Raw genomic sequence first — 22,451 nt, 5'->3', positions numbered from 1 at the left:
GAAGGAGGCTATGGACAGCGAGATACAGTCCATGTATGACAATCAAGTTTGGAACTTGGTTAACAATGTACCAGGCCGTAAGACAGTCGGGTGCAAATGGATCTTCAAGAAGAAGACCGACATGGATGGGAAGGTGCACACTTATAAGGCTCGACTGGTTGCGAAGGGGTTTACTCAGACTCAGGGTATTGATTATGATGAAACCTTTTCACCAGTAGCAAAGATTAAGTCTATTAGGGTTATGCTAGCCATTGCTTCATTTCATGATTATGAAATATGGCAAATGGATGTCAAAACCGCTTTCCTTAACGGAAAGTTGGCTGAGGATGTTTACATGAATCAGCCAGAAGGTTTTGTCAGTGCAGAGTACCCCAATAGAGTGTGCAAGCTTGAGAAATCCATTTATGGATTGAAACAAGCATCTCGAAGTTGGAATCTTTGTTTCGATGAGAAGGTCAAAGAGTTTGGTTTCTCAAGAAGTGAAGATGAGTCCTGCGTGTATGTCAGAGCTAGTGGGAGTATAGTTAGTTTTTTGGTACTATATGTGGATGACATACTACTCATAGGAAATGACATCCCAACCTTGCAGGAGGTTAAGTCCTGGCTTGGGAAGTGCTTTGCTATGAAGGACCTTGGAGAAGCTACCTATATCCTAGGGATAAGGATATTAAGAGAAAGGAGTAAAAGACTAATTGGACTTAGTCAGAGTATCTACTTGGATAAGGTGTTGAAAAGGTTCAACATGCAGAATTCCAAGAAAGGAGAATTACCGATCCAAAGCAATGCCAAACTGAGCAAGGCTCAGAGCCCGAGTACAGAAGATGAGATAGCTGAGATGAGTCGATTACCTTATGCTTCCGCTGTTGGTTCGATCATGTACGCTATGACTTGTACCCGTCCTGATGTGGCCTTCGCTTTGAGCATGGTCAGCAGATATCAGGGGCACCCTGGCAAGGCTCATTGGACTGCGGTAAAGAATATTCTCAAGTACCTGCGGAGGACTAAGGATTGGATCCTTACCCTTGGTGGGAGTGATGACTTGAGAGTAATAGGGTATAGTGATGCTAGCTTTCAGACTGATAGGGATAACTTCCGCTCTCAGTCGGGCTGGGTCTTTACCTTAAATGGAGGGGCAATCACTTGGAAGAGTTCCAAACAGGATACTGTAGCTGATTCGACTTGTGAATCAGAGTACATAGCAGCGAGTGAAGCGGCAAAGGAGGCGATATGGCTGAGGAACTTCGTCGGAGACCTTGGAGTTGTACCAGCTATTAAGGAGCCTATGGAGATTTTCTGTGACAGCGATAGTGCGGTTGCCTTAGCCAAGGAACCAAGAGATCATGGCAGATCCCGACACATTGACAGAAAATATCACTTCATAAGACACAAGATAGAAGAGGGACTCCTCGTGGCAAAGAGGGTATCGTCAGATGAGAACCCTGCGGATCCCCTTACGAAGGGACTGACGAGGGTGAAGCATTTGCAGCATGCGAGGCGCATCGGGCTGAGGGACGATATTAGTTTTACAGATTAGATAGCCTTTTCTGAAACTTGTAAAATGTAATCGACGTTTGATGATGAATAAAATTTGTGATTTATTTATGATTAAAGTGTTGCTATCATTGTCAATTATTTACTATTGTTTCAGTTTTGCATGTTTTGACTTCCAGAATAATTAATTTATTCAAACTCTCCACAGTCGGTCATATGTCGGAAGTAGGTATGAATCAAGACTGTCATGAATTGGGATTGTAGATGACTAAAGGTGTTTAGCCATAGCAATGGTTGCTACAACATTCATGAGTACTCATAAGTTATGAGTATTGGAATAAACCAACGCTCACTTGTATCACTTCATGGAATTTATCTCGAGTGATCGTGAGACGGTAATATCATATAAGTCTTCAAACCTAGAGATATGAGTTGTTGCCTATGAGTTGGTTGTGCATTGATTGCACGTAAACGCATCAGTAACTTGATGTTATAAAACGTGCCTTTGTGTGCAATTCAATAAGTAGTAGAACAAGCATATGAGTCGAAGTTTATCTGTTCCTTCTAGAAATAGAAGCGATATTCGGGCCCCTCGATGATTTTGTGTTGACCCATGTACCGGGCCCGGTCAGAACTAAATTGATGTGTTCAGTTAAGTTCTTTGTCAAACAAATCGGAAATCGAGAAACAACTGCTAGACAATAAGTAAGACATTGTTCCATGTATTTGTCCGGCTGATATCATGAGAGCAGAGGATTATATGATCACTTATCTAAAATGGCGCTTCATAGTTCACAAGAGTTTTCGAGAGCTACGATTGCCGGTTGGTTCCTGAAGTAATATAGGCAAATACAGTTATTAGACTTATCCAAGTGGGAGTCTGTTGGATAAGATGTCTAAGTCCATAACTTATTTGGTATATACTTGACCCGACCCGGCATGGTCCATTTGGGTTGCACTTCACCCAAACTAGTTATGGATAATTTTATGAGAGTTGTATACTTACGATTTTTTATTAATATATTATAAGTTATAATATATTAATATAAAGTCATGTTACTTAATTAGTTTTAATCTTGAATTAATTATGAATTAATTTAGTGATTAAAAGGAAGACTAATTAAATCATGGGCTATTATATTTATATGGTGTGGGCTAACACTCATTTGGGAATGGGCTAAGCTTATATGGAAGTCCATGGATGATCCATGGAGCTTTTACCCATGGATCCTTTGAAGAGGAAAAGACATGGGTTATTAGGGTTTCACCCTAACCATGTACACTATATAAACAAGCTTATGTTGCATGAAAAACACTCTAAGGTGTGTGTAAGTGTGGTGGCCAAAATCAAGAGTTAGTATACTCTCTCATACATTTTCCAAGTTTGTGATTTCCATTTGAGGCATTCACATTATTGGTGCTTGGCTCTCAAACTCCAAGGAATCAACAATGAACAAAAGGTATGTAATTCATCTAGTTCTTTTATGGTTAAAAGTACCCCATGCCATGCTAGATAGGTTATAAACCTTGGAAAATAATATTTTGCATGTATCTTAGACAAACATAGATCCAAGGTTTAATAGGGTTGCATGTACACTTAGGAAGTGTTAGAATGCTCAAAACCCAACACCTTCATGGGTCCTTAAATCTCTCTTCTATTCTTGAATCCCTTACAAATTCCTTACTCTTAATACCTCACGAATTATCTCCAAGTTCTTAAAAAGAACTCTCTTATCTTATTTCTCTTAAGGAACCTTTTCTCTATCTTCCTTAAGCATACTTAATCTAGATTCCCACAAGAATCATCTATCTACATCCCCAAAGGGTTCATCATCTTTTTTTCCCCACAGGGACATAATCCTATTCCTGAAGGAATCATACTCTTGTCCCTGAAGGAATCATACTATTGTCCCTGAAGGAACCTCTATCTCATTCCCGAAGGAATCATACTCTTATTACCATATGAACCTTTATCTCATTCCCAAAGGAATCATCTTTCTAGCGCCTCTATCTTTTTCATGTGACTCATCACATAACACTTGTCCCATGGACATTCTATCTCTTTATATCTTCAATAGATCTTCTAGTACATATCTAGTACTTAACTCATTAAGTACATAATATATATCTATGTCTAGTAACATTTAGGTATTCTACACAATACCATTAATGTATAGACATACTTGCATACACACATAAGATTATAAAGGATATAACATAATTTAAAGAGAGAGTGTGTGAGAGCTATAACTCACATTATCAGTTAATGAAGACTAACTGTCACACTTTCTTTAATTCTTTCATTGACGCACTCTAGATCCATCTTCTTTTCTCTTAGGCCTAATCATACAGATATACAAGCATCTTAATACTTGTCTTATCCTATTAAGAGCTTAATGACTCTTATGGTCAAAATGACCACTTAATGTATCAACATTCTAACTTTTCATTCTCCATATCTTAATTTATTCCAATCAATGAATTAAGTATCCCATAATACCTGATTCATTATAATCTACATCCAATGCATAAATTTAACATAATTACTAGTTGGAGTTTCAAACCCTAATTTCACATATACAGATTTCACCATAGAAATCACATGCAAAGCTTCTAAACACTATCAATGACATCAATGAACAAGCTTCTAAATAGTAATCATTAATATCTAACTCGAATCTATTTATCACCATTAAAGCCCTCAGAGCTTAAGGATGAAGAAGATAATTACCTTAGGAGATTTTGATTCCTAATTCAAGCCACAAACACCTTCAATCACCATTTGATCCTTCCTCTAGCTCTAAATCGGCAAAGCTTCGCTTGGGAGGGTTTGGGTATGTTATGACGAGGATGAAAGGCTTAACAACCTTTAACTATGTGCGAAACCACATTATGGTGAGTGATTTACCACGTCGTGGTGGCCTTAATGATCCCGTGGTCTTCTTTTTTCCACGTCTTAGCGACTTTCCTTATAGCATCCTACTTTTCCCACCACGCCGTGGTGCCCGTATACCACACCGTGGTACAAAGTATATTTGTAACGTCCCAAAAATAAGACCCAAAATTTCATTTTTAAATTAATAAAAATTGTATTCCAAAAACATTGTCATACAAATCCAGATAAACAAATGTATCAATCATCATAACATATCAGAGTAAATCAAAAAAATACGGAACGAGGTGGTGTGTGCCTTGCAATCATCCCGAGCCTTTCCCTTTGGAACTGGAAGTACCTGAAACATAAACTGAAAACAGTAAGAACAAAGCTTAGTGAGTTCCCCAAAATACCACATACCATACATAATAAACACATAATGGGCCCCGCCCGGCATCGGGCCCGCCCAGCATACATAAAACATATATCAAATAAATACATACACATGCAATAGTCACAAAGATACATAGCATACAAAATGGTTATCGGACCCCGCCCGGTAAGCATACAAGTACATAACACATGCAAGAGTCACGCAGACATCTAGCATCCTAACATAGCATAATCATGGGCCAGAACTTGTGCCTTCGACCCGCTAAACGTAGTGAGGAAACTCACCTCGTATTGTTGAATCTCACTGATAATCCATGGCTGCTGATCCGACAAATCCCCGAACTATCAATATCAAGTAACACCAAATTAACAATTGGATTCCAATCTATAACTATCAATCCATACTTAAGGTAAAAAGACCATTTTACCCCTCACCTAGTTTGGTCCAAGACTAAGGCCCAAACCTACAATCCAAAAGGCCCAAAAACCAAATAATCATCCAAGGCCCGTACATGGCCTAATTTTCCAAATTAGGCCCAAACCTTTACATGGGCCTTACCCTAAGTCCCACCAATTTTTCTAGTCCAAAACATTTGCACTCAGATGGCCCAACAAGGCCCTAAGCATCCAAGCTCAAAAGAATGGTCCACACTCAAAGCCCAAAATGAGAAGTCCATCAGACTGAGTATGCGGGGCATACTCAGTCGTATGCTAAGCATACACGCTAAATGGCTTGTACGCGACGCGTAAATACTTGTACGCCTAGCGTACTCACCCATTCAGCCAAAACTCACTTTTGACCCTTAATCCATTAATACATTGCTTCAAAATGTAGATCTGACTTCCTTGAGTTGGATTATCACGTAAAGTTGCTAACTTTACGTTCATGCATGGCTAAATGAAGCTCTTAAGCTTAAAAAGGACTTAATATGAGACTTAATGCATGCATGTGACCAAAAATCCCATAAAGCTTGCACCTTTATGCTTATGGAGTCCATAATAAGCTCAGATCTAAACGAATAAGTCCTTAAAACGTCCCAACTCCTCAAACCAACCCAAAAGGGACCAAAAGCATAAAACTAAGATGTGAAGAGATCTAAGCATGTAGAAGACAAGGTTTGAACTTGATACCTCAATAAGCTTGCAACAAGGGTGATGATTATGGATCTAAAACCTTCTCACCAAGCAAATCACCTCCAATCTTCTTTACTTCCTTCACAATGAGCAAAACAACCACCAAATTCTTCTTAAGGACTCAAATGCACAACAATGAAGGCTAATGGTCGGTTTCTAGGGTTTTGGAGGCTTAGAGACTGGTAAAAAGGCCATCCCTAAAGACTTAAGGTGCTTATATAGGGTGCAACTGTAGGATTAATGTCTAAGTCCATAACTATAATTGGTAAGACTTGACCTGACCCGGCATGGTCCATTTGGGTTGCATGGCATCATGCATTTGGATAGACTATAATGAGAGAAATAACACTTAAGGTTGGTTAATATATTATAAGTTCTAATATATATTAATAAGGTTATTTAATTAGTATTGATCAAGAATTAATTTGGAATTAATTAAGTGATCAAAAGGAGACTAATTAAATATATGGGTTGATTGTGTAAATCATTCATTCTTATATATGTGGGCTTATGATCCAAGATTCCTTATGTTGGACTAAGTCCATGGGGTGACCCATGGATACTCCATGGAGGTTAAAATCCATGGAGCATAAGGAATGGGTAAAGTTATGAGTTACATGGTGTAACCCTAATAGCCACCATATAAAAGAATCCTATGGCTCAAGAAATCGTGCACTAATGTGTGAGTGTGAGGGCTAGACGATTTCAAGGAGTGTTCAAGTTTCTCTCAAGTTATTCCAAGTGTATTTGGTGTTGTGTGAACCATTTGAGGTGTCACACTTGGGGCACTAGGCACTCAAGCTTCATGAAGACATTCTACATCAAAGAGGTATGTATTCTATCTTGTTATATTTATTATTTTGTATGCTAGATTAGGATAATACCTTGGATGTTCATAATTGTATGTATAATAGAGAAAACATAGATCCAAGGTATTTAGGGTTGCATGTACACTTAGGAGTGTTAGAATGCTCATAACCCAACAGTGGTATCAGAGCCTAGACTTGTTTTCTTGTTATACTTGCAAAAGTAGCTGAAAAATCGAGTTGGATGCATATATTCGATTGTTTTGGCTGGAATTGGACTAGGAACATTACCCTAAGATGTTTTTGGACTTATAAACTTGTTTTTGATGTGGTAATGTTCATGCTAATCCAATTTCTAAGATAATTGTCATAATTTCAAGATTTGTATTAGTTTGTATGTTCATGCTAATTTCTTGAAGATTGATGATTTGAATTATCTTGTTCTTATGAGGTTCTTAGATTAATAGAAAAGTTGTGTGAAATAGTTGTTTTCAATCCATTTTAATCTAAGAGTTGATTCCAAAGTGTGTTTTTGTAACTTGTCCTCAAGTTATATGAAAAGTCACATTTAAGAATCATAAAACTCATAAAAGTTGGCAAAGGTTACAAAATGAAGAGTCTAGTTCTAATTAAATGGTTTTATGACTCCATAACTTGTCCTCAAGTTATGGAGGTTCAAGAGTCTCTTCATTAAATTAAAAAAAAGTGTAACCTTAATTAGTTCCATAAGTTACAATAAAAAAAAGTTATTTTTTTTATTAATTAGTTTAAAGTCTTCCATAACTTGTCCTCAAGTTATGGAACTTGTAGAGTTTTTTTTTTAATTAAAACTACTTTAAACTCATAAGTTATGGAATTAATTAGTTTTGAATAGTTTCAAAACTTGCCCTCAAGTTTTGGAATTTGAAAAGTTTTCACTTATGAATACTTTAATTCCAAGTTAGCCCTTAGAATTTTAAAAGTTAAAATTCAACCCTTATACTTTATAATATTATAAGTTAATAATATTTATATATATATGTATAAGAGTAAAGTCAGTCTTACCATTAGTAGGCCTCATTCACGAAGCCGGTCTATAAGGGGGGGTATAAGGTTACTGCCTATAAAATGGCAGTTTAATGGGTGTCCACTCTCACCCACCGCTTCCTTGACTGGTGGAGGGTCGTTAGCCGAACGGGTAGGACAAGGACTATAATTCTCCTTTATTAAAAGTATTAATGATAAATACTAAGTAACTAAACTCTTATTAATACCCAATCTTAGTTACTTAGGAAAATGTGAATTTGGGGCTAACCCATGAAATTACACTTTGCACTTTGCTTAAGTCGTTAGTGGAGCGTGTGTGGTTAATCGGCACACTAACCTGGACTTAACAAGGTAGGCAAAGGGTAACTTAATATTTATCATAGTATCGGTGGAGCGTGTGTGGTTAACCGGCACACTGATTAAGGGGTACATATTAAGGGTACCAAGTATATTTGCATGGTTATTCACACCTTGTTTTGTGATCCTCGGCATCCCAGTCACAAAACCTGAAGGGCACACTCGAGATTGAAACATGCCTTTGAACAGTTCAATGAATTTCAAAGATCTAGGACTTTCAAATCCAATTAAAACCTAATAAATTATTTCGTTTTTCATGGTGGAAATTAGTGAATCGTCATTCACCTACCTTCAAATATTTTATAGCTTGGATTACGGCATCCCTCTTCTAAGTTATAAAATAGTTTGTTGGGTCCTAGCCTTAATATTTCATATTGGGTGTCATATTAAGGACTTTAAATCAACTATCTTGAATATCTCCCAAAAAGATGTATGGTCTAGACATTTATGATCTTCCCAAATCTCTTGAAACAAGCTTTCCTAAATGAAGATGATGTCCCATGGATATCATACTTCTTTCACATCCTCCAATTATTCTCCCTAACCCACAAGTTCCTTAAAAGTTTAAGGTCACTCAAGCCCTATTGGCAAGGCAAGGTCTAGGTGTGATCACATCTTGGAGATGTAGTCACATACTGACAAGCCGGGAGAGTTGGGTTTCAAAGTCTTGAGAAAGTTGGTGGCTCAACTACTTTCTAAGTCACATAGTGAGTTCTTTTGGGAATCCTATGAAACAGACTAAGACAAGACCCTTAATGATCTTATCTATTTGCTAAGATCAACTTCCTAAAACGCTATGGACATTGACAATGATGACATTGGATATCCAGTAAAGCTCTCTCTTCCCAATGGAAAGGGATCGGCCATAGTCAACTCCGTTGACCCAATGGTAAAGAGAGAGGCGAAGTCTGAGATAGTCCCATTATCAAGGGTCCATAGGTAACTATAGCCAAAGGAAGGGGCATTGGTTACGAAGCTGCCAAATTTACCTAAGGATGTTAAAGTCAATAAGTTTGGCTCTACTTCAGGTAAAGTCCATTGTCTAACTCTATTAAGTACATGCTGATTCTGATCGCGAAGATGGATTTCAATCGCATGGTTCGGTGATCAGAATTTTGGGCTATTACTTAAGAGTTATGATATTTATATTGCTTAGGAATAGATAACAACAAGGTTTTCATATGGATTGTAAGGATAAGTTTTTCCGCAAAGTTTTAAAATAAAAGAAAAAGGTTTTGATTTTATTTATTTTAAGTATCCTTACAATGGCATTTGTGAAAAGTTGTTGCTTATAAGATTCCATTGATAGCAATATTGGAAAAATGGATTTGATTCTTTCGGTTGTGGTAGTGTCTAATATTACCAAATAAGGAAAGATTCTCATCACCCAAGGTTCAATTGGACCGAAACTTGGAATCATGCAAGTTGTATAGTATGATGAATGAGAACTTTCAGCTTGGAAAATTAAGACTAATTCCTTATGTGAGTAAGGAAAGGACTAAGGGATCGAGTACACATTCTTGTGCACTGGTCAAGTCCACCATAAAAGATCAAGAAGACTATTCGTCATGATTTACATAAGTTCAGTAAATATGGTTATACTTATAAGTTTAAGTATAAGTCTGTAGCATTGGATAAGTTTCAATGTGAGACAGAACGAATAAGAAGAATCAAAGTATGGCAGAAAGATAAAAGTTTCTCAAATCTGAAAAGATGGGAGAGTACTTTAGTATCATGTTTATGATCATCTTAATGATTAAGATACCATATCACAATTGGTCCTCTAAAGTCATCTTAGCGCATTCTTATGACTAAGAAGAGGAGTCATGAATTGTTGAAATGGTTAAATCAAAAAGATGAGTCATACTTCGTTCCAAAACAATTCTTAGAGTCATACTCCAAGATTGTAACTTGAGTGACATATCTTAAAGAGGGTTTGTTAACACTAGTCAAATGTAAGAGTAAAAGGTTATCTACTCTTGTACATTTGAAATTGGTAAGTTGTGATGTTTTGGATAAAACAGAGACCAACTTAGGCCAATTGTGTAAAGTGTTAGTCTTGATAAAGAATCCGCACTATCTCTTGAATATTTGACCAAGGGAGTCTTATATGTCAAGAGGACAGTGGGAGTCTTAAAGCTCTTGAAAGTTTCAAGACTTAATCAAGAATAAAACCTAAAGTCCCTCACGAGCACACGACTTGAGGTTTATAACCTATCGTGTTGACATATTCTGTGCCCATTCCAGTTAAAGTTGGCTTTGCATAGGAGTTCTGAAAGTTCTCAATTGGTTGCATAACAACTTGGAAGCAATGGCAGGCCCTGTACTGCCAGGTGGCAAGAAGTTAAGATTGCATAAGTTCAGTCCATATGAGTTTGGATTTGTCATTATCCTTGTCTTGTGACTATGGTTTTGACGATTCACATGGATAAGAACACATACACCATAAAATCTAAGGGTCATAAGGTTTCTCTCCGATTCATGAAAATGATGGTGAGGAAACACTTTCACTAAGTAGATTTTAGCTAGATAACAATTATGATATTTGCATTCTCAAAGTCGTTAGTGGAGCGTGTGTGGTTTACCGGCACACTAACATGGACTTGTGAGAAGTGGCAAAGGTCTAAAAAATTGAGACTATGATTACGGCATCCCTTTTCATACTTCTAAAATTGTTTAGACACACATGTGAGCTATCTAAGAGAGGTGTATGATTTTGATAAAGTTTTATCAAAACAATCTAGTATCTGAAATCTAAACTTTGGTAAGAAAGTCAGCTGATTTCTGAGTACATGTCAAAGCTAGTGGGAGCATAAGTGTTATGCTAATAATCATCATGTTAGTGGGAGCATGATAATTATGACAAAGGTTGCAAGTTAGCAATGTTAATTATAGAAAACAAAAGTTTCAATTCGTGAGGTTGCAGGGGTTGAAAAAGTTGTTTTGCTATAATTAAGGGAGAGGAAATTATACTTCATTTCAATTCTAAAAGCTTAGATTGAGATTTTAATCGTATTTAATCAAGGATATATATATGAATTTCATGTTGGAATGGCTCAACATAAGGAAATTCTATATATGGGTCCATTATTTGCGTTCTAAAATTCGATTATGATTACGGCATCCCTTTTCATAATCTGAATTTTGAGAACTTGGCAAATTGAAATGGAAATATTATAGCAAAAGACTGGTTTAGTCTTTATGTGAGACATCATGAATCGTGTCCCATATGCTTCAGATATAGGATCGATTACATGTGCTATATTCATCCTTTCTAAAATTTTCCAAATGCCTGGGGCATTATGAAGGGAAAAGGTCTAGAATTGGATATGACTAAAATGATTAAGCAATTGTCGAGCACAATCTAAGGTTTACCAAAGATTGGTTGCTCAAGGACAGTTGGAAGTATAATGTTAATTCTGGAAGGACCATATTGACATAATCTGTAAGGAGGCAACTCTTGTTCAGAAGTGATAGTCAAAATGGAATATGGAAATGTTTCAAAGTTAGAAATTATTCAATCTGTGTAAGATTAGGAAACTTAATGAAAGAAGGATGTTTCCAAGGAGCCGATCTCCTTTGGAATGCTCTGTAATGATTGTTGTCAAGTCTTTCTGACTTCGTGCATAATCATTAAGAGGATCAATGCATATAAGTTTAGAATCTAACAGATTTCAGTAAATGGCATGAATTTGGAATTCTTGCATTTGCAGTAAGGATTTGGGACTGTGAAAAGAGGATCATTGGAGTGATGTTCAATTGATCTATTTTACAAAGTAAAGATCATAGACAAACATAGTATGCATACTTGGTGTATGGCATGACTAGTGTTTAGAAAACATAGTGTACATGCTTGGAGCATGGGACAACTATTGTTTTAAATTCAAGTATAAAGTTGATAAAACCGAAACAATGAATAATGAGTAATCAGTATGGTGATAAATAAAAGTGTTTATTTATATTCATAGGGTTTGATACCATATTTGATTCATTTATTCTTGTGTTTCACTTTGCATGTTTTGACTTCCAGAATAACTAAGTCGCTCTTCCTGAATGATTAAGTTATTCAAACCATCCACAGTCGGTCATATGTTGGAAGTAGATATGAATCAAGACTGTCATGGGTTGGTTTGTAGAGTCCAAGTTGGTGGACAAAAGTGGTGCTACAACACTCATGAGTGCTCATAAGTTCTGAGTATTGGATTCAACCCACGCTCATTTGAATCACTTCATGGATTTTATCACGAGTGATCATGAGACGATAATATCTTATATTCTTCAAACCTAGAGATATGAGTTGTTACTATGAGTTGGTTATACATTGATTGCACGAAAACGCATTGGTAACTCGATGTTATAAAACGTGCTTTTGTGTATGATTCAACAAGTAGTAGAACAAGCCATATGAGTCGAAGTTTATCCATTCCTTTTACCTTCGGGATAAAAGCGATATCTGTGGCCCCCTCGATGATTTAAAGATGATACATGTGAGTGCTTGGCCAAGGCAGGACTGATTTGATTTGTTCAATCAGTCAGTCATCATGAATCGGAAATCGGGAAACAACAAATGGACAGAGAGAATGATTGATAATCCATGTCTCAGTCCATATGATATCTAGAATGGAGGAATATATGATCCCTTATCTAAAGGACAAGTCATTGACAAAGGTCAGAGTTCATCGACAAGGTCAGAGTTCGACAGAAGCTTTTGAGAGCTACGATTGCTGATCGGTTCCTGAAGTCATACGCAATAATAGTTTTAGGCTTATCCAAGTGGGAGACTGTTGGATTAATGTCTAAGTCCATAACTATAATTGGTAAGACTTGACCCGACCCGACATGGTCCATTTGGGTTGCATGGCATCATGCATTTGGATAGACTATAATGAGAGAAATAACACTTAAGGTTGGTTAATATATTATAAGTTTTAATATATATTAATAAGGTTATTTAATTAGTATTGATCAAGAATTAATTTGGAATTAATTAAGTGATCAAAAGGAGACTAATTAAATATATGGATTGATTGTGTAAATCATTCATTCTTATATATGTGGGCTTGTGATCCAAGATTCCTTATGTTGGACTAAGTCCATGGGGTGACCCATGGATACTCCATGGAGGTTAAAATCCATGGAGCATAAGGAATGGGTAAAGTTATGAGTTACATGGTGTAACCCTAATAGCCACCATATAAAAGAATCCCATGGCTCAAGAAATCTGGCACTAATGTGTGAGTGTGAGGGCTAGACGATTTCAAGGAGTGTTCAAGTTTCTCTCAAGTTATTCCAAGTGTATTTGGTGTTGTGTGAACCATTTGAGGTGTCACACTTGGGGCACTAGGCACTCAAGCTTCATGAAGACATTCTACATCAAAGAGGTATGTATTCTATCTTGTTATATTTATTATTTTGTATGCTAGATTAGGATAATACCTTGGATGTTCATAATTGTATGTATAATAGAGAAAACATAGATCCAAGGTATTTAGGGTTGCATGTACACTTAGGAGTGTTAGAATGCTCATAACCCAACAGCAACACCCAAAATTAGGGTTTCATTAAGTTGCACGTACGCCCCACATACATAAGCGTACATCCCGCGTATGTATCCGGAGTCCTGATCAAGTCTCGCATCAGTACGCTAAGCGTACCATGTGGTACACCCCGCGTTCTAGCTTCTCGGCTAGTAGGCTAAGCGTACCATGTGGTACTCCCCGCATACTATTCCAAGGACTAAAATGCAACATTTAAATAATAAAGGGCAATAATGAAACATACCAAGATCCAAGTGTTACAATATTGCTCTTTCTTTCTATACCAGGCGAACAACATATGAATCCTTATCATAATTCACCATGCAGTAGCAAGTATCTTGCCACATCTTGGTGGCTGTAGATCAAAAGCCTCATGGCTAATTCCATTCATACTCGGGACAACTCCCAAATTCTAATGTGCAATTGTATAGGTTGAGGCATACCCCAATGGGTGGTTTGTGTTTCTTCAGAATCGGAAAAATAAAAAGGGAACTTTTCCCGTTGTGATTTTCAGGGTTGTAAGGGCTCAATTTCCTCCTTTTCACCTTCAGTATCTTCCCCATGAAATTTAGTGTAACTCTGAAAATGTTCAACTGGCTCTCCATGTCGAATTATATTACCATCATCAACCAAGATCATTATTTTTGCATCATCATTTGTAGATTCATCAACATCAACTGTAGGAGAAGCATCAACATCAGCCTTACTTTTATTCCTATAATTACCCCCACTTACATGGCCATTATGAGAATTGAAAAGGAACATGGTTGGTTGTCATAGGTAATAAATTATACATTTGGTTACTTCCCACACTAGAATACCCATTTCCACCAGAACGATTTTCCCTGACAAATCGATGAATACCACTTTCCATAACATTACTAACAACAAACAAATTGTACTGTGTTGGGAAGCATACTACTTACAAAACTAAGAAAATATCTAAAATCACTATTGTCTAGAATCTGTATAACTATATTTGATTCAGGACATTGAAAAGATAAACGTATTTGGTTAGTGTGTAACCTGGACTTGAAAGCAACCAATGTAATTAATCCGACGAAGTTGATATCATGCTTATGTCTACACCAAAGCATGTGTAGTCTGGAGCAATATATTACATACATCCTTCGATACACTGCCATTGCCCTCCACTAGAAAGTGGCACTCGGAAAAAATATTGTATACATAATCATTTCGGAACGTGTAATGAAGTTATCAAAAACACAAAGATAGCATATATGGAACATAAACACACAAATACCCTAATTTTATCATTCCGGAACATACCTCTGGAATGTACGACCATTCCGGAGTATACTCCATAATACACTTTTTCAGTCCAGAATGTACGAGGTGTCAGATTTCGGATCTAATTCTTACCAAGCACCTACAACTCTGGAACGAAAATAAATGCTTCGGAATATCGTATTCCGGAATACGTTGCACGAGTCAAGCCCATAATGTTCTTACATTCTCCGGAATACACCATTCCGGAGTAAGTGGTCATTTTTAAAAAGAAAAAACTTAGTTACGTTTATTAATAAAGTCGTTTATAAATGTTAGTTTACTCAATATCCAATAGAAAGTATGGTAGTGTATATCGATCAAACTTATCATGAAAATATAATTTTATATACAGGTAAAAAAAATTTAATTTTATAATTAGTTTATAACATATATTTAAATGTTTATTAAAAAAAACTACTCCATAAAATAAAAATAAAAAATATTATGTTTTCACAATCTACCCGAATGAACAATCTTAGATCTGTTTTGACTATATTAAAAAAAAAAAAAAAAAAAAAATCAAAGCGTGGACCATTTGACCAATATCTGGATTTTGGACAAAAACATCAAAAATCCTAAACCCACAAAAGCCCTAATCCTTCAGTAGGCAGGAGTGTTTGCCCAACAAAAACCCTAGGACCTCTGCCAGAATCCATCTACTACTCTCATCTTGATTATACCTTCAATCACGCCGCAATGGAGACGGAGAGACTATCCTATGGTGGCGGCGGTGCTCATGTGGCGGAAGCCTTCAGTTTGATGGTTCAGACGGTTTTGGTTGCTGAGAAATCCATTTGTTGGCTTCTGTTTCTGGTAAATCTATACTACATTGCCGTTATTATCGTTTCTCTACAAGATCTGTTTTACTGCAATTTTCCGGTGACTAGTTTAAGTTGATTCCGTGCATTTTACTTGTTAGAGACTCCATTCATGCGTTTTTGCTTCACTTGAGTGTCATTTTAATTTCGATTTGACGACTGACGCTGCTCCGGTTAGCAGATCTCGCTGATTTTAAGATGTTTGGTTAAGAGATCCGTTACTCTCTCTCCTTTTGCCGGAGTGACTTCGTTATCTAGTTCTTAGTTGTAACATCCGTTCTATAATTCGTATGTATACCTTTGATTACTTGGTGCAATCGACAAATTAGACGACATGTTGATTTATTTAGCTTTGATTTGTGCTGTGTGCTCCAACAATTGATAGGTAGCTAAAGCTGTGTTTTTTTCTTAATCATCAATTGTTTCACAAATTGTGTGGTATACTGCATCTACTATGTGTTAGATCAGATTAAATGAAGCTTATTACTCAGGTAGATCTTTGATGATGCTCTCTCAAACTTGCTATATTGTTTCAGATCGGATCGATACCCAACAATGCTGATGCTCTCTCAAACTTGCTTGATGCAGAGAAGAGGTTAGATACAGTTTCTTCTTCGTTTTCTTGCTTTACTACTCCTAGGAGTGCTTCTCTAAGATGGGTTTTTTCATCCGGGCAGGTTTCCTTTAAGTGATCTTAACAAAGTTGCAAGCCCTGATGCTGAATGCAAGGACGCCAGTGAAACAGAGGATGATAGTGATGATGATGAAGATGCTGCTGTTGGTGAAGACAGTGATAATGATGCTGAAGATTCATCTGGAGAAGACAATGATGATGAAGAAGCAGATCCGGACAGTGATTCAGATGCGAATGATGATGGAGAAGATGATGATGATGACGATGATGAAGACGATGATGATGATGATGATGAAGATGATGATGAAGACGAGGAAGAAGATGAAGAGGAAGAGAACCAACCACCCTTTAAGAAGAAAAAGTAGGAAAACAGTATCGATTCCATTTGTCCATTTGTGCTATTATTATTAGTATTATTTAAGGGGCTTGAGGTTTAGACTTTAGAAAAGGACACATCATTTGTTTTGCGTTCTAATTTTGTTTTCCCCTCAAGCACAAGCAGTAGTAGTAAATCAGACATGTAGCTATTTCTACATGGATGTAGAATCCATTTGGTATTGAGAGTATGTAGGATTTGTGTTCATGGTTAATTTTCTCTTAGTATCTCTCTTTAGCACAACTATAAGCCCAGGTCATGAAGAGGATAAAGAATTGACATCATCGTAACTTGTAAAATATGAATTAATTATTCTTGGAAATTCATACAATTAAGATGATCCTAAGAAATGTACTTAATAACAAGAAATGTATTAAACCCAATGTCTAATGAATCCTACCTAATAAATGAAAGTTTTCAGTCATGCGGCACCTCCTCATTCAATACGACACATGACATTTTTATAATTTTTTCAACTAAATTTAATTCCACTTGACAAATTGTGGATTTTTTGGTTTTTTATCAAATTAAAAAATATCAAATACTTTACTGCATCTTATACAAATAAAGGAAACGTGAATATCTCATTCCGTATTTTGTCAATGAATACATTAAATCCAAATATATCTTCCTAATTACATACACAATTTTCGGAAATCACCACTCAAATTGACGCTTATTTGCAGAAACTTATCAAATTTGAATTCATTAACAACTATTCTTCATATCTTTTCCAAATTCAATTTTGTAAAATATATACAACTACAATCTCATTCATATGTCGCGTTTTATTGAGAGATTGAAGGTTTACAGCATCACCACGTTCATCATCAAAATCCATTATCGTCAATATCTACTACATCAGGTTAACATATGTGATGTTCGACACAATTAGTTTACAACATCACGAAAATGATTTGATTCTTTTTTATTTGAACATTTCATGTTTTCCTCTTCTCCTTTCCATGATATGGTCGAATTGTATGGAGATTTATATACTAATTATTTACTCATGTTTCACTACATATAAGCTGTTCGATTAAATGCCTCAAAGAAGTTTTTTTTTCTTGTCACACACCTTGCTGCAACTGTGATTGTCATGTCATATGTGTTTTCTACAACCATCCATATTGTAAAAGACTGCATGAAGACATATAATTGTTTTTTCATATTGTCCTATCATGTATAATTGTTTTCACTGCATATAAGCTGTTCGATTAAATGCCTCAAAAAAGTTTTTTTTTTCCCTGTCACACACCCTGCTGCAACTGTGAGTCATGTCATATGTGTTTTCCTACAACCATCCATATTGTAAAAGACAACATGAAGACAGATAATTGTTTTTTTTATATTGTTCTATCATGTATAATTGTTTTTCAAATTAACCGATTGGTTGTATGTCATGGACGTAATTTGTTTGCTGATGGATTGTATTTGGAGTTGGTTTCATCTTCACACTGACAAAATACACCAACTTTTTAGCTAATAAAAGAGAATATTTTCGTATTATTAAGAATAAGATAAAAGATCTTACATTCTTCGCCTGATCTTTTGGGAGTATCCTACTGATGAGAGCTGAAACTAAATCAATCCTGAGAAAAACAACTGCTAATCAGACATGGTTTAAAAAAATCCCTTGTCTGGTTTGAAGTAATTTGTTTGTTTTCTGATTGTACATATGAAATTATGAAATCATTTGGTATCTTTCATTTCGAATAGTGGTATGTCATGGACGATTTGTAATAGGGATAGAGATTTCCATTATTCCATGTCTTATCAGTTAGAAGTTTTTTTGCCTAAAACATATTGCCCTCTCTTCTACTGTTTTATTTTTTGATGTCGTATGAAAGATGCATCATTTTCGAAAGTTTGAAACCAAATTACTTGCAATGTTATGAATTGATGATTTTACAGAAACCTTAAAATTGATGGGTATATTAGGCATTTTTAGCGATAGTCAAACAATCTCCATCAACTTGGCGCCAATAAAACTGGATTTCTTGGACATTTGAGTGATACACAAACATTTTTCATCATTGAAGTCACAGTGAAACCTGGTTCATAATATAATGTTAGTTGCTAATGCATCGTGTTAGTTGCTAATGGTCTGTTATCATCGTGTTTTTAACATGGTTTGTAGTAATCTTGTTGCTTCATCATCATGCTTTTGAAAATTATTTTTATCATTTATTTATCATACTTTTCTGTTATATAACAACTGATCTTCGTTGCTACATTTGCTTTACAGCTTAATGGAAAACACCAACATTACCATGATCAGTGACTTCGCACTTTCACAAGATGACTACACGATCAAGGTTCGAATCATTCGTCTGTGGAAACAAATTAGTATGATTAGAATGATATTGATGGACGAAAGGGTATTTTGGATTTTTTTTTTGTTTTTTATTTTTAATACTATTAATATATACTAAGTTAAAATTATTTTTATGTGTAGTATAACTTATTATTATATTTTTTTCTTTTATTTATAGGGCGCCAAAATTGAATGTAATGTGGATAAACCATTTGCATCCCTACAAGGAAAAACTTTGGAAGAATATGGTGATTACTACATTCTAAAACCCACAATAAGGTTAAATAACGATGTTATAAAGTTTGTTGATGGTCCACACAAACTCTATTTCCAGTATAACACTAAGGTTATTAAATGCAAAGACTTTTGTGGGCCCCAAAATTCCTTTGCTTTCATTGACTTCCAACAACTTCATTCTAATTCGATCCAAACCAATGTGTCATTTGGTTAGTGTATTCCCTTCATCCCTTTGCTAATGGATTAAATTATCTTAATTTAATTTTCTACATCATAAGAAATACATACTTAACTTTTTGTTGTCTATAATATAGATATTATAGGAAACGTTTTCCAGTGTTTTCCATTGGTGGTTTAAATGATGGAGAGGCAATTATTAACAATCCTGATGATCTTCTCATTGTTGATTCGACTATATATCGTTGAAAATGCCAAGAATCCGATTTATTTTCAAGAAAGAGCAATCCTTGTTTTTATATATTTAGCAATTTTTATTTAATTAATGTTTAATGTTTATAACATTATTGTCATCATCATTTTATAAATACGTATGTTTTTATTTTATTTCTTTATATTTCGAAATAGTTAATTTATTCTTTATATATTTTTGTCTTTATGTAAAATTAATACTAAAAAACATTTATTGCTTAACAAAATATATTAATTTTAAAAAAAAAAAAATCCGTGTTTTACACGGGTCTCATACCTAGTAGACAATATATATAGGGATATTCACCAAAATGATAACTATTGTTAATTACTGTACATATATAACAAAACGACCACTTTTTTTTTCCTATAAAGTGAAACACGCCACCATCTTTGAAACTTGATGAAGTTTCGAATTTCATAGTCATAACGAGTGGTCCTCATTATTTAAGGTTGAAACTTGATATTAGAACTTTCAGTGGTCCTATTATTAGAGAACCATGTAATTTTCCTTGTCCTATATTTTAAATTTACCAAATCATTGGTTTCCAACCATATTTTTCCAAAAGCCGCTCCAAATTAGGGTGTCAAACACTAAGAACATGTTCGAAACTCTTTATTTTGAGTTCATTTTATGCATTTGAAAGTAGTTGTTAGAATGTGGACACTATGCTTACAAAAAATTCAAGTAGAGAACATAAACATCAACAATTTCAAAAATAGTACAATTTTGAACTTGGTGGTACATGTTTCAAAACCGATACAACTTTTTGTCAATAAAAGTATTTTGAATTTGTACGTGTAGTTCGAAACTATCGAAGTTTTGAAACAACTTTTTTGAAAAAATAGCAGTTTCGAAACTACTAATTTTTATCAACACTTACAAGTTTGCAATTTACAAAAAAATGGTCAAATTGTTAAATGTAATAAACATTTAACAACAATGATCATTTTGCATGAATATCCTAATTTTCCATGTTAAATCATAAATGTAATACGTAAAAGTAAATTCTAACATGATAACGACGGATTGAAATCTATCGTTTAAGTTTTATCGCCAATTCTTTTACTAGGAGTTGTGAGTCGCAAATATCATTGCTCGAGGGTGTATGACCATATTTGGAGTTGTATTACTTTGTATTCCACTTTTCATAGGAACCGTTTTTGTTAAAAACTTATGTCATAAATGTATTGTAACGCCCTGTTCCTGGTACGTATTTAATTATTAAATGTTTTTTATGAAGAGCTACTCGGCGAGTAGTAGCCCTAACTCGTCGAGTAGATGCCGGGTTGCACGCGGGTGTTAAGTGATCTACTCGGCGAGTCCGCGCCTGGACTCGACGAGTAGGCCAGTCTGGAGGAAAACCCTAATTTTAAGGGTTTGCACCCTATTTAAACATCTTATTGCGCCCCAACTTCGCCTCCATCACCCTCAGAGCATTTCTTACCAAACCCTAGCTATCTTAAAGAGTGTGTGAGTGATTGTTGCTTTGTGAAGGAACTTTTGGTGCACTTTGGAGCAAGTAGAAGAAGGAGAAGGTTGTAGAGTTCAAGGAAGGGGAAGTAGATCCAGAACACACTCATTTGTGGCCATCTTTTCTGGTAATAAAGTCTCCATCTTGCTCATTGATCTATTAGATCTTGTTTGTCCCCAAATTGTTGCTTTTAAGCCCAAAAACCCCAAATCCTTTGTGGAGAAACCTTATGGTCGGGTTATACTTCAGATCTGGACCCTTATTGCATTCTAGAAGTGTAAAGTTTCAGTTGTGGTCATGATTGAGGTCCCTTTTGAGCTTGGAACCCCATTAAGAGCTTAGATTTGGCATTTGAAGCTTTTAAAGCCATGCATGCACGTAAAGTTTGCAACTTTACATGATAAGCATGCCCTAGGAACTTGGATCTGTGATTTGAAGCCACTGCATGGCTCAAATCAGGTCTGTATGGAGATTGGACTGAATGGACTCGGTGAGTCTCAAGGTCGACTCGACGAGTCATATGAAGATAGTCGTGGACTCGACGAGTTGGATGAACAACTCGGCGAGTCTGATGAAGATTGCCTTAGACTCGACGAGTTGTTCATACAACTCGGCGAGTCGGATGAGTTTTCCTGAGAAAAGTAGTGTTTGAGTGAAATAGCTTCATTCCTTCTTAGATATACGTGAAGTTAGCAACTTTACGTGTTCAGATGGTTACAGGGGTTCAGATCTACAAGTTAGATGATCTGGAATTGTTTAGAATTTAATTGTATGGAATCTGCACGACAGAACTCGGCGAGTTGTTCTTGGACTCGACGAGTCCAGTCGCGAGTCCCCGTTTTTCTTCGATTTGTGAGTCCAGGGTGAGTCAGTGAGTAGGAAAGGGACTCGGTGAATTAAAAGTCAGTAGTAGTAAAGAAAGGACTCGGCGAGTCTGTGCCCTGACTCGGCGAGTCTGGTCAAACAGGAAGTCGACTTTGACCAAGGGTGAAATAGTCATTTTACCCTGAGATTAGTTATCAGTATTTGATCTAGTGTTTATGGGATTTGTAGCCGGGGAGTTCCGGAGCAGCGGTCAGACAGCCTCAGATTTAGCACCTCAGCAGCCAGCATTACAAGGTGAGTTTCCTTCCAGTAGGAACGGGTCTACGGCCACAATACCGACCCGTTTAGTTAGCAGTAGTTCCGGACTTCGGTCCGATGCAGTAGTTTAGTGTGCTTGATGTCTTTGTGATTCAAGCATGTCTTTGTGTTAT

General features: G+C 36.0%; 1 protein-coding gene across 1 annotated transcript; it reads left to right on the top strand.

The window, feature by feature from the left end:
- The first annotated feature begins 15,469 nt into the window (after positions 1 to 15,469).
- Positions 15,470 to 16,951, top strand: LOC145137574 (uncharacterized). The gene is made up of 3 exons (XM_079071736.1): positions 15,470 to 15,722; positions 16,264 to 16,322; positions 16,405 to 16,951. Exons 1-3 carry the CDS (start codon positions 15,606 to 15,608, stop codon positions 16,724 to 16,726), a joined length of 498 nt encoding a protein of 165 aa, XP_078927862.1. The 5' UTR covers positions 15,470 to 15,605; the 3' UTR covers positions 16,727 to 16,951.
- The last annotated feature ends 5,500 nt before the right edge of the window (positions 16,952 to 22,451 follow it).

Source organism: Lactuca virosa, chromosome 1, assembly GCF_052849685.1.
Source record: "Lactuca virosa cultivar CGN04683 chromosome 1, Lactuca_virosa_CGN04683_v6, whole genome shotgun sequence".
Lineage (NCBI taxonomy): Eukaryota > Viridiplantae > Streptophyta > Magnoliopsida > Asterales > Asteraceae > Lactuca > Lactuca virosa.
The sequence above is the reverse complement of the archived record's forward strand: the minus strand, read 5'-3'. Positions and strand labels throughout refer to the sequence as shown.